The sequence below is a fragment of the Serinus canaria genome, chromosome 3 (genome assembly GCF_022539315.1).
Source record: "Serinus canaria isolate serCan28SL12 chromosome 3, serCan2020, whole genome shotgun sequence".
Lineage (NCBI taxonomy): Eukaryota > Metazoa > Chordata > Aves > Passeriformes > Fringillidae > Serinus > Serinus canaria.
Genome location: NC_066316.1, coordinates 68514335 through 68530669, shown reverse-complemented (window position 1 = coordinate 68530669; position 16335 = coordinate 68514335). Strand labels below are relative to the sequence as shown.

General features: G+C 40.8%; 1 protein-coding gene across 1 annotated transcript in view; it reads right to left on the bottom strand.

Moving 5' to 3' along the window:
- Positions 1-10649, bottom strand: part of SESN1 (sestrin 1) — a 78003-nt gene extending 67354 nt beyond the window's left edge. The window contains exon 1 of the mRNA XM_009093096.4: positions 10215-10649. Within this exon, the coding sequence (XP_009091344.3) occupies positions 10215-10478 (264 nt within the window). The 5' untranslated portion in view covers positions 10479-10649. The remainder of the gene's footprint in view (positions 1-10214) is intronic.
- Between the last annotated feature and the right edge of the window lie 5686 nt (positions 10650-16335).

Sequence of the window (16335 nt, the reverse complement as noted above, 5' to 3'; positions counted from 1 at the left end):
TTTACATTGTGCATTACAAATGGTATCTTCTGCATTAAAAACCAACTTTTATTCCTAGTGAAACCTTACTCAAACCTTGAATCCTTTAACAGAAAGGCCTGACACCGAATAATGAAAGAAAAAGAAGCAACATTTGACATTTCCAATTTACACATATTCTTCTGACAGTTTATAGACAATATCAGCCAAGCAGAGTTGCCATATTGTGGAGAGCTAGAAAAGCAGAACACTACAAGCCAAGACACCACTATGCCTTCAAAAAGCCAGACAAAACCATTTCCATTTGACTTATTTTCCTGCCTTGTATAACAGAACAGTAGCAATAAAAATGTCAGAATTAATTTCTTACAGAACACTATTTATACATCAATTTCTAGGTAAATATAAGCAACCATTACAAACATAACTCTTAAAAACAAAATGTAACCTAGGTGAAGTTATAAGGTTTCCAAAACCTTTTCTGTAACACAAGTAGGAAGGACAGAATGGACACAAAGGAAGTTACAGCAAATATCAAAAGCATATCCTGGAAAAGCCTTATCTCGTAACATGGTGAGCTCCAGAAAACGTTTTGTGCACAGCAGTGCCAAATATTTAGTACTGTTAAAGGGACCTAAGCTTGCACTCAGCACTGACTTGAAATTCACAGAAACACAAAGTTTTTCTTAAACTTTTTCCTTTCTTCAGTCTTTCTTCTACATGGGTATCAGTGTGAAACTAGTTTAGAACTAAAATTTAAATAAATGGAAAATCCAAACAAACAGTTTAATCTGCGGGGAATGTGCTGTTGGCAAACAGGCTGCATTTAAAGCTTAGAGTTTTGTAGCACCAGAACACCAGCAACAGGCTCAGCAACAAGCTGCAATGGAAAAAAAATCTTTCAGAAAAGAGGTTTTCCTCCTCCCAGACACAAACACCATCCCCTCTCCCACCAAAAAAAGAAAACAAAAGAAAAAAAATGCACACAGGAAAGGCTTTAGAACTTTAAATAAGTTTGCATTTTCAAGTTTATCCCTCCTTTGAATAAATGTCATATTATTCCATGTTTACTCTCTAGGAGTTAAGAAATCCTTGACAAAAATATTTGTCTCAGAAGAAAACTGTTTAAAAACAATTCAATACTAACCAACAATATCCCAGGGAGAGAAATTTGGTGAAGAGGTGATTACACCTTGAGTCTCAAAGCTCAGGCTCACAAGCCTGAACTATTTAGGCAGACAAAGGACTTGCCAGCAAAGACCTGCAACTAAGAAAACTTTTTTCACTATTCTATGCCCTCTGGAGTCAGTATTAAAGTTACAATTTTTAACTAATTTACAGGGGAAAAAATAAACCCCACATGTTTTCAGAAGCAGTTTTCAGTGCTTTTCTACAATACAGTGCCTGAATTGAAAGTAAGTACTTGCAGTTGCACAGAAGGGATACATTATCAGATTACATAAGGAGCATCACCTCTATTTTTAAAATACCAGCCCAGTATATTTTTGGGTAATATTCTTGCACTAGAACACAGCACTGGGTGATACTTTTAACCCAAAATTACATGAAAGAACCAACTTTGTTTCTACATAAAGCTGAAGTAAGAAAAATGGTAAATTGTTTACTAGGTTTAACTAGAACTAAACCGGTTCACCTTCCCAAACCAACTTTTGGCAGTAATTTAACCTAAGCTTTCCAGAAAAAAAAAAAAAATAAGACAAAGGGAAAGAAAAAAAGTCAAAGTCACTGAAAACATCAGAAAGGCAGTAAACAAGAAAAACTGCCAACACTTAACTTTTTTGACTTAATTAATTTATGTAGCTTCAAGTGAAGATTTCCATGTTTCCATTGATTTCTGGAGGGAAACCTAAACTCTTCCCAGCCTCCAATCCCCATTCAAGTGTAAACAATTTACTGGAATAGAAAACCATACTGACAGCAAACCATATTTTTGGAAATTTAAACACTCAGTATCCACAGGAAAATATAATCAAGCTTTTAAAACATTTTTTTCAGGCCCACAATGGTATATTCAGTACTTTTCCACTATGTTTATTTTAAAAGGAGAAATCCTGACCTGAAGAAAAAGTCAAGAGTAAGATGACAAAACAGCAAGTATTTCTTCAGTGCTCACTTTGCACTTGTCACAGTAAGACAATGTAATTTTCTTTAAAGCAATATGCTTTGGTCAGGCTAACAGAAGATACATTATTTTACATAACCTAGAAGTCTATACTTTTTTTTTTACTTAATATTGTATGCCAATTTACAAAACATTGCAAAATCTTAGAGCTTTTCCCTTTGCTTGAACATCTCCTCGAGATACATAGAATTTCCCCATTTGTCAGCATAAAGCACCCAAATGACAAGAGCCCAAAATGAAGACAGTTATTTACTAATAAACAGGACAAACAAATTGTATGATAAAACCCCCCAAAAATATAAAAAAATTGGCTTTTTGGAAACTTAGAGCAGAATTAGGAAAAGCAATGCAGAGATGGGAAGGATCACTGCTACCCATATACTATTAAGAGTCAGAGCAAGAAAAACAATTTCAGATAGAGATCTAAGTGGACACTAGAACCTGAGTGTAGACTGGAAAGGAATATATCCAGTTATGAGTTGAAATGAACAGCCAACTTCTAAAATTACCTATAGAAAGAGAAGCAGAATCAAAAGAAAGTTTAAAAAAAATCTAAAAAAGCATTCATGTGACTTAGTGACTGCTAGATCAGGAGAACAGATGCTGCTATTTACAAAATGCATTCAAGCTGAAGCATTTCTGGTTCCTACAGACCTCTAGGTATTAGCTCCTATTTAAAAAAAAAGCAAAAAAGAAAGGAAACATTTAAATCTTTTTTAACTAAGCCACCAATGTACATCCTATAATTGCTTACCTCATTACTAAACAGCAAGAGATAAGGAAATGTTTGTGTTTGATTTCTTCAGTTTTAAAGCATTTCAATGCAGTCAAAAAATAAATATCAACCAAGATATTACCAGAAGTGTGCTTCATGCTTCACTTGTTTTGAAAATAAAAATTCTAGTTATGATGTCCTGAAAATCAACTCAGCAGAATCACATAAATTCATAAATTTACAGATCAACTAATTTCCAACAATTATAAGGAAAAGCTGACTATGCAACAGCATTAGAAGTGCCCCAGACGCCCTACTTCGCATCACTTTGAGGACCTCCACTGTTTTCAAGCAACTCCTTATTCCAGCCAAAGACATTCCCAAGGTCAGACAATTCTGGAGTTGACAAGCTCAGCAAGAGAAAATGTTCTTTCATCTCTCTCAACAGACTGAAGCCTTAAGAAAGAAGGCAAGTAGTCATTTAAGTCTTTAAGAAATATGTTCACATGCCTGCTCAGAATATTCCCTGACATGTCAAGATTAATTCTTCTCCATTAACATTAGCCTCACCCCACACATGTGATACAGACCCATCATCAGAACATGTTTACAATAATACTGCAGAGGCAGCAGACGCCATAAATAAGACAGATCATTTTAAAGCATTGTGTCATTACTTCAGTATTCTCTCTCAATTTGAGAAAACCAAAAGTATTAAACACCACCAAAAAAGCCCATAACAGACAGATGTTTTCTAAACTAGTGATCTGGTAAAGCACCATGTGGATTTTGAAGGGAGCACCCTACAATGAATAATTAAATCCATTCCATCCAGAGACAGAAGATGGTTTTGCTATGAAGTGAACTCATAAAAAAGGATGTTTTAATTCACTGTATCTAAGAGCACTATGGGAAACAGGAATCGATTTGGGTATTAGCATTGTGCAGAGGGACTAGTCAGCTTCCAGACAGATCAGATTCACCACCACCAGTGAGGACACCATATTTAAGTTCTTAAGCTTGAATAGACTATAGATTTCAACTGAGACACCTTTCTAGGGTGGCTGACCAACAGTAAGAATCACAGGGGAACATCCCTATCACACAGCAGGACACAGTCACATTTACTTGGACAAAAATCCTAAAGCTAACAGATCTGCCTAGCTAGAGATCTCAAAGTTCACTAAAGAAAACTACTAGTGTTGTACAGGAAGGCTAAAAAATACTTTAGACAAAGTTATGAAGTAATTTTTCAAATATTACCCCCAAGAAGATTAAAGATTTGGAAAGTCCATAACACCACTCATCAGGATAAACCATTTGGGAGCAGTGAGCATGATTTACCCTTATTAATCTTAACAAGTGTGCACCACAGAGCTCAAACACAAAGCAAAAAGTGAAATATCTTGAGAATTCACATTGCTAGAACAAATACAGCAATGAAACAGAAAAGTAACTCCTATTTTATTCTTTATGGATGCACCCATGGGAATTACTATCTCCTCTCCTGGCAGAGGCTTTGTCCTACCACAGTGGCAGAGGACACAATGCTTGGCTGCTTTGGCTATGACCAGAAGTCTTCCCATCCTTTCTTGATGCTCATTTAATTAAATTTAAATTATACAAGTATTTTGCCAGGATTTGGAAAGGAAGGATATTCCCTTCCATGTCCTCTGCCAAGCAAGCCTAGATCCCAATCAGTCCCTCAAGGTTTTAAGACAGGAAGATTTATTTGGCTGCTCACATGATCCCTCTCTTCTGTGCCATAACAGCCCTTGGCAAACTGTGGATTCTGATACATCTATCCACTAAAGCAGCAGACCTGAGAAAACAAAGAGATAATCAAAACCACCTCTTCAAGCCCACCTGATGCTTTTATGTAAGAGACAGGCTTCAGACCACAGGTTTGAGCACTATTTGTCAGGTAAATACAGTCTTGAAGACCAAAGGGAAATGACTTAAATGGTTCTTGAAGTCCCTCCAAGCAGTTACCAATACAAAATACAGAAAAAGAAGCTGGAAGGAAAAAATCATCCCGCTAAGCAATGCTCTGCCTTTCCCAGGGAGAGATCAAATAAGCACCTCACTTCTGTCTGATGTTTAAGAACAGTTTAGATCTAGAGATGAACATGACTTCATAAATCTATCCTAATATTGAAATTGTCCCCAAATGTCCAATCCAAGTCTTTCTAGCTCATGTTTTCTTTCATTCATTCTAGCTCATGTTTTCTTTGTTTTTGAAGCAGGATTTTCATCCCTTTTCATCCCATTTCTTTTGGAATATATTATCTCAAGCCTCCTTTAAGCTGACCACCCCACCACTAAGTACTTCAAATCTTCTTCACAAAAAAACTCCAAAGGACTAGAAGACATGATACAAGCTCACATTAAATATTAATATTTTTTTTTAATTATATTATTGCTTTCCAGTATTCTTACTCTCCCTCCCAGCTTGTAATCTATTCGACAAAGCATAAAAATTTGTTAATCAAGCCTTTGCTGGACTGGACCTTGTAGAGCCTGTACCAAGTACTTGTTACTTGACCTCACTTGCCTTCTGGGGTTGGTTTCCCATCTAATTTTACTCACTAAAGTGCAGTATATAGATCACAATTCCCCAGCTTCTTAATAAGGCTATCATGTGAACATTGAGGACTCCAGTATATCAATCTATTAATATAATAGAATCTCTCTGTACCACAAGGCCTGTTACTCCATCACAGAAGCAGTAGCAATGCTGGATTTAAAAGAATTTATCCTGGCTAAGTCTGCTTTGGCTGTTGTTCAACTTCTTTTCCTAGGCACTAAAAATGTGTTTCAACACTGGTCCAGTATTTTTTTCTGAGCTATAGTTAAAATCCATCAGCTTCCTCTTCATCCCATCCCATTTAGCCCACACTGAAGAGGCATGAACCAATTAATCTGAGTCTGCTACTTCCCTCCACTATCTTGAAATTACAATCCACTACATAAGATCACTTCAGCTAGTTGCTTTTTTAAGCACCCTAGAACTAATTTCACCAGGCCCTACCAGATTTAAAATCTGTTGCTTATCCAAGCAACCTATAGGTTTTCTCCCCACCCTGCAGCCTAGGCAGGTACTATTTATGCTTTTATGGCTATTGACTACACAGGGCGGATTAACCATTTCAGAAAACATTTCAATCACCTCAGCTTTATCTGTTAATCCACTAATCTGTGGATCTTTTATTTCTCGCTTTCTTCCAATATTCATTTTAGCCATGCCTCCTTAAGTTTTTGACCATCCTAACTTTATTCATAGATCTTTGTGTATTTTCTATATGTTTCCTTTGTTTACATCAATGAAAAGATCAACAGAGAGCAGAGTTATTGTTTCATTACTAATTTTCCCCTTCAATGCAAGTGTTTGGTATCATTAGACTACTTCTCAAAGAGGAAGAGATTGTTTCTTTCTTATATTTGCCTCCAGTCAAGCTTTGTGTGCCATATTCTCTGTGTTTTGACACCCATGGGTTTTATTCTGCTGTTGTCATCTTTTATCCTATGTAGACTAGCATCTTGTTGCACCTGCAGAACCTGCCCTCCATCTATATATTCTCTTTGTTTATCAAGAGAATGAATTTACACACCTGTGGATAGCAGTATGTCCTGCTGAGTTTTCTCCCTTGAATGGTTACAAGAGATTATAATTATCAAATCTCATCCTTTCAGTGATTCTCCTCCAGCTATGGACAGACACCTTGCATTTATATTCCACTCATACATTACTGATTGATCCAACAGAGGCTGGCAGAAGACTTTTAATGAGCATGCGTTTAGACATTCCACTGCTGTTCTTTCCCAATATATTTGTGTTGGTGTGTGGACACCCAGCACACTGGGAGGAATGACGCACTACTCTGCAAGGTCATAGGCACTATGCTATAAATACATGCAAAACATCCCATGAGCAAGAATTTACCAAGAACCTATGATACATCTTTACCTCAAAAACCATTCATCAAACATTTTTAAATGCAAAAATTGAAAATGTTTTCACTAGGTTAAAGCATTGCAATTGAAATACGTTTAAAACATTTTTTAAATTATCCATTGAGGTCAAAGTGGCTTTAGGAACTTGCTTTTATAAATAAAAGCAAAAATTAGAAAAAAGGGGATTAATTTGCTGACATTGTCTTTATAATAACCCTTACAAAAAGAACTAGTTTATTCTAAATGGGAAAACATATGTATTCTCTCAGGTAAAAAAGTATATGTTATTTTATATATATATACATATATATATATATATATATATATACACACACACATATATACATAGAGCCTACAATGAGAAAACTCATTATCCTGAACATAAGTCAAATCAATGGGAATTTATGTTAAGTAATAATTAATTCTATAGATTCTGATACAAGCAATATTATTTATTAATAAAATCATTATTAATGCTATTTATTAACAGTAAAGAAGAAAGCTGCACACTTAGCAGTCCACCATACATCAGAGGAATTTTTATCTGGGGGAAAAAACCCAAAACATAAAAAAGGCAGGCTTAGAGGAATGCCATGCTGACACAGGCTGCTGCCAAGCCTGCAGCTTACACCAGCCATATAATGCATTCTACCAACCTGCTCCAGACACAAAGCTGCAAAATCACCAGGAGCACCAGTTGCTCATGCCTAAATATTTGCTGACTGCCCCAACAGGCAAGAGGGCCCTAACTCAAAGAAAGAAATAGCAAACAGACCACATGGAAAATTCTAATCTTTGATTTCTTCACCGATTTATGCTGGAAGCAAATCTGAAAGATGAATAAAGCACATTTTACAGTTCTGCATATTAAGGCAGCTGGGATAGGCAGGAATAAAAGGAGATACATAAGTCCAGGCTCAGAGTTCTAATCTGGGAATGCACCATTCCAGGAGAGAGAATGAGAGGAGCCCAAGTTCACAGTAGAACTTCTGGGTTCAAAGTTGCCTCTCCTGGCCTGGGCTCCATGTCATTTAATAACTTTGGACAGCATAATTGTACATATTGCTGTGGACTTCAGGATTGTTTCAGAGCCCAAAACAGGGAGATAAAGTAATAAAAGTGCTGATGCTGTTCTAAATGGGATTTCACATTTTTATGTTACTAACCTTTGGAAGCACTGCTGAAAGCTACAAGTTCTATGGGGTGATAATATTTAATTTAATAGTTTGAATATCTGCAGTCTTCACTGCAGAGATCTGAACAATATTGTTTTTGGTGATTAATCAACAGAAAACCATTTCATGCCTGACAGTAGTCCTCAATAGTGTTCAGCACCTAAACCAGAACATTTGCACTGGATTTTTTTCCAACAAATGTGAATCCAGAGATTACAATGAAAAATTTCATTTATGAGTACAGACACAAGACCTAAGATTTGCCACTCTAAATTGATAAAATACAGAATACTTCTCTCTTAGATCTATGCTTCTGAAAAGGAAAATTTACAAAAGCAGCTTTTAAAATTTTCTTAAAATATTGGTTTATTTGACTTTATTTTGCTTAACTTGTTGGTAAACTTTTACTGCACCTTGTGTGTACAGTTGGTTTCACAGCTATTAAACCTTTCACACCTATGTTTATTAATCAAACCAGCAAGGACCATGGCATTTGATCTTGCATCTGCTGTATGAAGACGGACATTTTCTGCCAGAACTTTTTGGCCTAGTTAAAAAAAAAAAAAAAACCGAGTAACAAAGTTTCTAAACCACACTAAAACTTGAACAGGCCACTAACTTCAAATACATAAAAACATAAAAGGGAGTCATCCGGTCCTGTATTCTGACCTCACCCCAATATTTAGGTGAGAGATCACCATCTGTTTGGCCTTTGAATAGACTAATATTTTGAATCTGACAAAAACAAGTCTTCCCTTAGCAGTCTGTTACAGTAACTCATCATTCTCACCGGTAACAGACTCACTTCTCATATGAACCTTTAACAAGGAAGATGCCAGATGAAGTTTTCAACTCAGTATTCAAGTTTGGGGTGGTTGTTTGTTTCACTGGCTTCAGTTTTTAAAGAAAAGCCATCAAGCCTTTCACTTAGGCCATGTGGAACCATCATTTTGGAGAAAAACTCCACACATAGCCTAAACTGGGTAACGTAAGTTACACTGTATTTATCACACTGCACACTACTGAGAAGTTAGACAAAATAAACAGAGACTCTTTCAGCTCCAATAACTCAAACCCAGAATGTATTTCTATATATATGATAACATATAATCTTTTTTATGTTTTACATATTTATGCATATAATGTATAAATTATTCTATCTATAGTACTTTCACATATTATTATTATGTTTCCCTGGATTTCCCTATATTCAACCTGTTAAAGTTCAGGGAGAAAAAGCACAGTAGTGAGAATCAGACAGCTATCTCCAAGCACAGCTCTCTGTATTCACTTGTGATTAAAAGAAATACCTGAATTTCCTCTCCCTATTCTAAATGTAGAATCTCTAGCATCTGGACCCGTTGATACAAGAATTCCAAGACCTGTGCAAAAACCTGAGGTGAGCAAGACAATCACAATGCAAGTAACTATAATTAGACTGCATGAGTGGAAGAGTACAAAGTAACATTTATTTTTGTTAGCATTAGGTCAGTAAATGTAATCCTCTATTGGCTAGGCTGCCTATGAGCAATAAAAAAAAAAAAAAGTTTGGATCCTATCGATGCCAGTGGAAAAACTATTTACCAATAAACAAGAAGGCATTCTGACAGGCTCTGCCTTAACAACAAGCTCACCTGCTTTTAAAAGCTCTAAGACTGCCCATTTATATTTTCAATTGGCAACACCAATATCAATACCCAAATCCTTCCTGCTTTTATGTTAAAGTTAACTGGGTAATACCACAGCACTATTAATACAAACTGAAATTAGAGTGCTAAAGTTGTCATTTTAGTGCTTCCTTGGGCATGCCCCAACTTTCCAGCCATTCATTGCCAAATCTTCTCTGGTGGATTCCACTGAAAGACTTTGTGCTTTTTCACAGAATAGTTAGGGTTGAAAGGGACCTCTGGAGATCACCCAGTCCAACCTCACTGCCAAGGCAGGGTCACCTAGAGCAGGTGACACAGGAACACATGCAGGTGTTTTTTGTGAGTGTCTTCAGTGAGATATCTCCCCCCCCCCCCCCCTCCGCAACCTTCCAATACCGCTTTTCCAAGTGTTTATTCGGGGAAAGAGCCGTAGGGGTGGGGAGCACTTAGCACGTATTAATTGCAGGAATAAATCTGACAGGGTGGACCAGACGCCCACCTCGTCGCACAGGTGAAACCCGAAGGCACCCTGGGTGGAACGGGGCAGGGAGAGCTCCCTGCCCGGTCCCAAAGCCGAAGGGCTGGTGTGCCGCGCTCACCTGCACCCCGCTGAGGATCGCCGCGCTCTTCTCCCTCACGTCGGGGAAGGGGCACCTCTTGGACAGCATAAGCAGGCGGGCCAGCGCCTCGCCCAGCCCGTCCCGGGCGGCGGGCACCGGCAGCCCGTTGGCGGCCGCCCCGGAGGCGACGCTCTCTGCGCGGCGGAGCACGGCTTGCCCGATGGTGTCCAGGGCGGCGTCGCGGGCAGCGGCGTCCCGGCTGCACAGCCCGTCCCAGCGCACCTCGCCCTCCCGCTCCTCCATGGGGCCGCCCGGCCGCTGCTCCCCCGCCGCAGCAGCCGCCTCCTCCTCCTCAGCAGCCCCGGCGCGGCCGCCCCATGGCGGGCTCCCGGCAGCCGCCAGCCCGCCCACACAGACGACGACGAGCGCGGCCGCGGCGAGCGCAGAGCCCACTGCCCGCGCCGCATGGGGGGCAGCGCGGGCCGGTGCCCCCGACAGCCGCCGCCGCCCTCCCGCGCCGGGGCTGCCGAGCGAGCGGAGCCACTGCGGCTTCGCCTTTCCCGGCGGCGAGAGGGGCGGCCACCACCCCGCGGCGCCGACGGCTCCTCCTTCCTGCCCCGGGCATGGAGGGAAGGGGCGGCCCCAGCCCTGCCTCTCCCGGGGCGGCCCCTTAGCCCTCCCCGCCGGGGCCGCCACCGAGCCCCGACAGTCCCCTCACTCGGGGTTGGGGGGAAATAGCCCCGCCCAGCACGGGGAGCCCGCATGACAGACCGCCGCTCAGCCAATCGTGTTTCAGCATTCGCAGCCGGGGGCCCAATCGCGGCGGGGCGCGGCAGTTCCGGTAGGGGCTGCTGGGATATGTAGTCCAAGCAAAGGGCGGTCGTGCGGCCCTCGTCCGGGAAGACTACGCGTCCCGGCAGGCAGCGCGGCGCGCGGCCGGGATCCTGCCGGGGAAGGGGGAGCGCTCTCAGGGATGCGCGCACGGTATTCCCGTCAGCCTGTGTGATAGGGGTTTGGGGGCATTTTCCCATCTGTCACAGCGGGTTTTGGAGCGCCGGGCGGCACACGGGGGTGAAGCAGTCCTGGGATGTATCCTAATTAAGCGCGTCAGCGGGAGCGGAAGATCTGTCGGTACTAAGGAAACACAGTCCCGTCATCACTTGGGATAAAGCAGGGATAGGGGGAGGGCGGGGAAATCCCCGGAATACTCACATTGAGCAACAGTTCCGCGATGTTTTTATCCAGATTAATCCCAGGGGATTTTTTTTTTAAATCCCAGTTGTGCAGGGGCTGATGAACCCGGAGAAGAGAAGGCTCGGGGGGAATCTTACCCGCGCATATATCCGGACATTTATATGTGCCTAGAGGGAAGGTGCGGTGAGGATGGAGCCCAGTGACAGTATCAGAGGCAAGGGACTCAAACTGAAACACAGGAGCTTCCCTCTGAACATCAGGAAGCACATTTTTTTACTGGGAGGGTGGCCAAGCGCTAGCACAGGTTGCCCAGGGAAGTTGTGGGCTTGCTGTCCTTGGGGATGTTCAAAAGCTGCCTGGACACGGGGCAGCCCGGGTAGCTGTCTCTAGGTGGCCCTGCTTGAGAGGGGGGGTTGGACCAGATGGTCTCCAGAGGTCCCTGCCAAACTCAGGCGTTCTGTGATTAAGTGTAGTCTGCCACTAAAGAGGCTGGTATTGCTGTTTCTCTTGCTTTTCCAGCAGGAAAAAAAAAAAAAAGTGCTGTTTATGATAAATTTTAAATTTTAATTTTCAGCCAAGTCAGTTCCTTGATCCAGTTCACCTCTTGGCAGAGAAGAGGAGAAGAAAACAAGGGCAGAACTGTTTGCAGCTGTCACATTGAAGCAATCATGAAACTAAAATTTTGAGTACACAGAAAGGCAAAAGAATACTTGCAAGTAAATTAGAAACAGAGCATTGAGCCTACATAGGGTCTTGCATAATTATTTTTAGCTTCTCACATATACGTTTCCCACTCTAAAATTCAGGTGTCAAAACTGAAGGTAAATGCAGAATGAGATACTCTTATGCCACAAAAAGATAGAGAAACCACTTCTGAGTCCAGGAAGAGAGCCTGGGCTGGCTCACCAACACCATCCATCATCGGGTCTCTTCTCTGTAAAGAATCTGATTTCTTTATCTGCCATCTCTTTGTTTTCTGGAACAGTTTCTTTAAAACTTGCATTTACCTGTACCTTTGAAGGAAGACCAGGCTGTTTTTGCCCATAAAATCCCTTCTGCAAGGAGGCTGCATTGCCATTGTTCAGTAGGGTGGACAGGCCTGGGTTGCTTCACACAGCTGCTTCCTCCAGGCCTTTGGCACCCTGGTGAACAATGTATCTGCTGAAATCAGCACTACCTTTAATAAATATGAGTCTTGACTTCTCTAAGCACTAGAGGCCTCTACCCACCATAACTGATGGTTTCAAAGAAAATAGTTCTGTCAGTGCCTTTTATGTTGTTGCAGGGGTTTTTTGTTTGTTTCTTCTGTTTTTTATATTGCTTCCCATCCCATTCTGTTGTCACTCGTTATGGTCTTTCCTGTGAATGGGCATGTCACATCTGTTTGCTTTATTTCTATTTAGAATTTGATCTCCAGAAGTTGGCTAGATCTTATTTTTCCCATCGTGAGTTTTTGGGTGTCTCTGACAATGACAACATACGTCCAAGATCAGAAGAGTGAAGCAGAATCAGAGCTGGAGCTTTGGTGTTTTAGACTTTGGTACAGCTGTATTCGCACACTGAATGCCAAGATTGATTGAAAGTCACAGCACTGCCTTTTATCTTTTAGAAGCTGTTTTTTCCACTGGCTCCAAATGAACTCTGGCTACAGGAAACAGATTGTGAAACTGGCTCCAAGGCCTAAACTTCAGATTTCAGCCCTTTGTTTTATAGATTTTAATGTAGTACTTAGGGAATAGCAATGAGGATGGCTTTATTTTTTTTCCAAACCAAATCTCTGCAGTTTTCTGATACCAGGTCAGGCTTCTTTATGCACTATAAGACATTGTGGAAATCAAGGTCAAAGGCTACCAGAGGAATTAATCAGAGCCCAAAGTTAGGGGAATGTGTTTGTTTGATTTGCGTGTTCACGGACTAAAGTTAATATGCTTGTTTTTGATCCCTACAGAATGGATAAGAGGGAGGCAGAATTATGAAGGAAACAATCTGGCAACTCATCCAGAATTACAGCAGCTGAATTTTCAAAATGATAAGCTGAAGAAAAACAAATTTGTGGCTGTTTTAGACCTCAGTATTTCCTTCCTTCATGATTTATCAACTTCCTTTTTTTTTTAACTAGATAAGGACTTCTATAGCCATATGCAGATGACATCCAACAGCAGAATTATATTTGAAAATACAATATCTAGTAATTGCATTCATGTTCCATCTAAAATATATTATATTTACTTTTAAAAGTTCATTCCAGTTTCTGTATGTCACAAAAGAGCGCTTTACTGAGAATGCGTTTAGTCACATACTGGAGAACTAAGAATAATAACACAGTAAAACTTGTGCAGTCTAGAAGGAGCTGCTTTTTAAATTAAATTCCTTCAACTCTTTTCCTTTACACCTGGTTTTCTTAAGGCTTACTTCATTCCAGTTGCTAAATACCTAGGGTGGGATGGCTCTTCAAAAAGTTCACCCTCCCTTTTTAGATCTGTGTTTTGGCATGTTGCCACAATAAATGGCACTCCAGATTAAAATGCATTTTTCTTCTCAGCTATCCTCTGAGAAATCAAAGTTCTGTGACTCCTGTTTTGCAAAGAGACACCAAAAAGCCAAAGGCTACTCCTCTACTGCCTTTGAACCCAGGCTCAAGTTTGGTATCAAGTCCAAACCATTCTGTTTGGGAGATGTGACCTTTTTTTGCTTCTGAGCATGTGTTTGTACATCTAATTTGTTCTGTCCTATTATGTGTTGCAGGCATACATTTGCACCAAACTCTGCCAGCCTGCCTCCTTAGAGGTCACAAATACAGCAGGGATGGGTAAATTAGACACCAGCTTCTTCTTAGGAGACCAAATCTTCCATGCAGAAAATCTCATCTGTGGAATAGTTTATGCTGAGGAATGGGTTGCTTTGGGAAGAGCTGGGCTATGAACTAGAACTAGGCCAGAACTACTTAAATTCCACGGCCACTGTTGGATGTTGCCAACTCTCTGGCTATATTCCACTTAATTATATAAATGTCACCTGAAACACTGAGGACCAGGAAAACAGTATGGGTAAACTTAGAGTGCAGTTCTGAAAAACTCCTCTGAGTAGCCACCTGAACTCTTTTTAATCTGTTTCTGGATAGAAGTGTTTGGAATTGCCCCAAACTGAGCACCTTGCAACCAGTCTCCTCTTTGTTCCCATTTGTGGTCTGGGAAGTAGGTGGAGCAGCTCTAAGAGAGGTCCTGCTGAGTGGAACCTCTCCAAGCCCAACAAGTCAGAGTCTTCTGTTGAAGGCACAAATGGCTTCAGTGCCTGGCAGAATTTGGTAGAGTGCTCACCTCCAATACTGAAACCCAGGGATTGAAGAATTGCCTTTTAGATCAAAGGCAATTGATCTAAAATTATTTTTGTTTTACATCAACACCTCCTAACTACCAGGAGAGTGTCCCAGGTACTCAGGAGGATTGCAAAATGGAAGAGAAGTATTCATCACCTCACTTGGTGAATTTGTTCCCTACTGGAAAGGATGGCAAATAAGTGGCACTAGTGTGAACTAGACAGGAGGAGACACAGGGATGTGTAGGCACTTATTCCTGGTTTCTGATAACTTTTCCCAGGCTAGTGCTGGTTTTTTATCCAGGAACTATTTACTGCAGAAATGCATAAATTAACCCCAGGACCCTGTTTTGATGATTGAACTAGATGAGAGAGACACCTCCTTGTTTTACTCTTTGGCCTCAGCTGCCTTGTGCTTGTTCAAGCCTCACATGCTTTTTGGAGCAGGGTCATAACTTCAAACGAAAAGGTGGTGACTCCCTGTTTCCTTCCTGCTCTTCCTCCTCCCAGTCTAGCATGGTGGTCAGGGATGAGGCATGAATGCTCCCCGGGAACTCCCACTTCCTGGCCAATGCTCTCACCACTGGGTAGCAGCACAGAGAAGGTGGACACTGTTTCCTCCAGCTGCACTTTAAAAGAAAAGGAACATTGCTTATTGGGAATTTTATATCTGCTGACAGCCCAAAAAGCCCTTTAAGCGCCTTTGGCAGGCTGTTAACACCGACCTTGGTGTTTTCCAGCAGTAACACAAAGAAAAATGCTGTGACCAGCAGCCACATGAACTGAAGTCACAGACCAGAAAAGCTACAGGGACTCTTTATTCATTGTTTTAAAGAACAGATTTTGGCACTCACTGCCAGAAGAGGACTCCAAATTCTGAGTCCAAAGAAGATAAAGGTGCCAAGCACTAGGGTGGGACTTCACCCACGTCTATGTTCATAGAGTTTCCTCACCCTGAAACAAAGCTCTTGTTAGCTTCTCACTGAGTGTGCTGCTTGTTTTGGATTTATACCTGCATTTCTTTTTCATACAGGGAATGTAAGCCTGTCATTACCACACTCAGCCCCGAGGCTGAAAGGCTCATGTATCCTGAAATATCAGTCCCTTATTAGTCCCAACCCTCTGATTTATTAAGGTCCCACAGAATGACAGAATTGAAGTCAAGAACATAGAGATCCTAAATTTCCTTGCATTCAGAAACTGCATATAGTTAATAGGGTATTAAAAACTTTATAATCAATTGAAGTTACTTTTCTGCCTGCGACATTGCACAAGATTTCATAGCATCTTACTCAGATTTCATTTTTCTGTATCTCCAAAGCCATGCAAGTTTAAATATACAGATTATATAAAACAAGTAATGCCTTTGACAGTTTTAAGTTTCCCCAGGCAACTCAGAGCAGAAGTAGTGATAAAACCATTCCTAAATTTTTGAATACTCATTGTACCATATGATATACAAACTATTTGGCATTAATACCTAGAATATTGTGCCTGTTCAGGTTGTGCAATGTGAATGTTAGAATTGCTAAGATTATTCTGGGTCATGTAAACAGGTGATATTTTTAAAAACCATTCTTCAACAAAATAGGTCTCCAAAATGAGATCAAAGAGTTACTCGAGGAGTTTCTTTCATTTTTTCTGCATATTA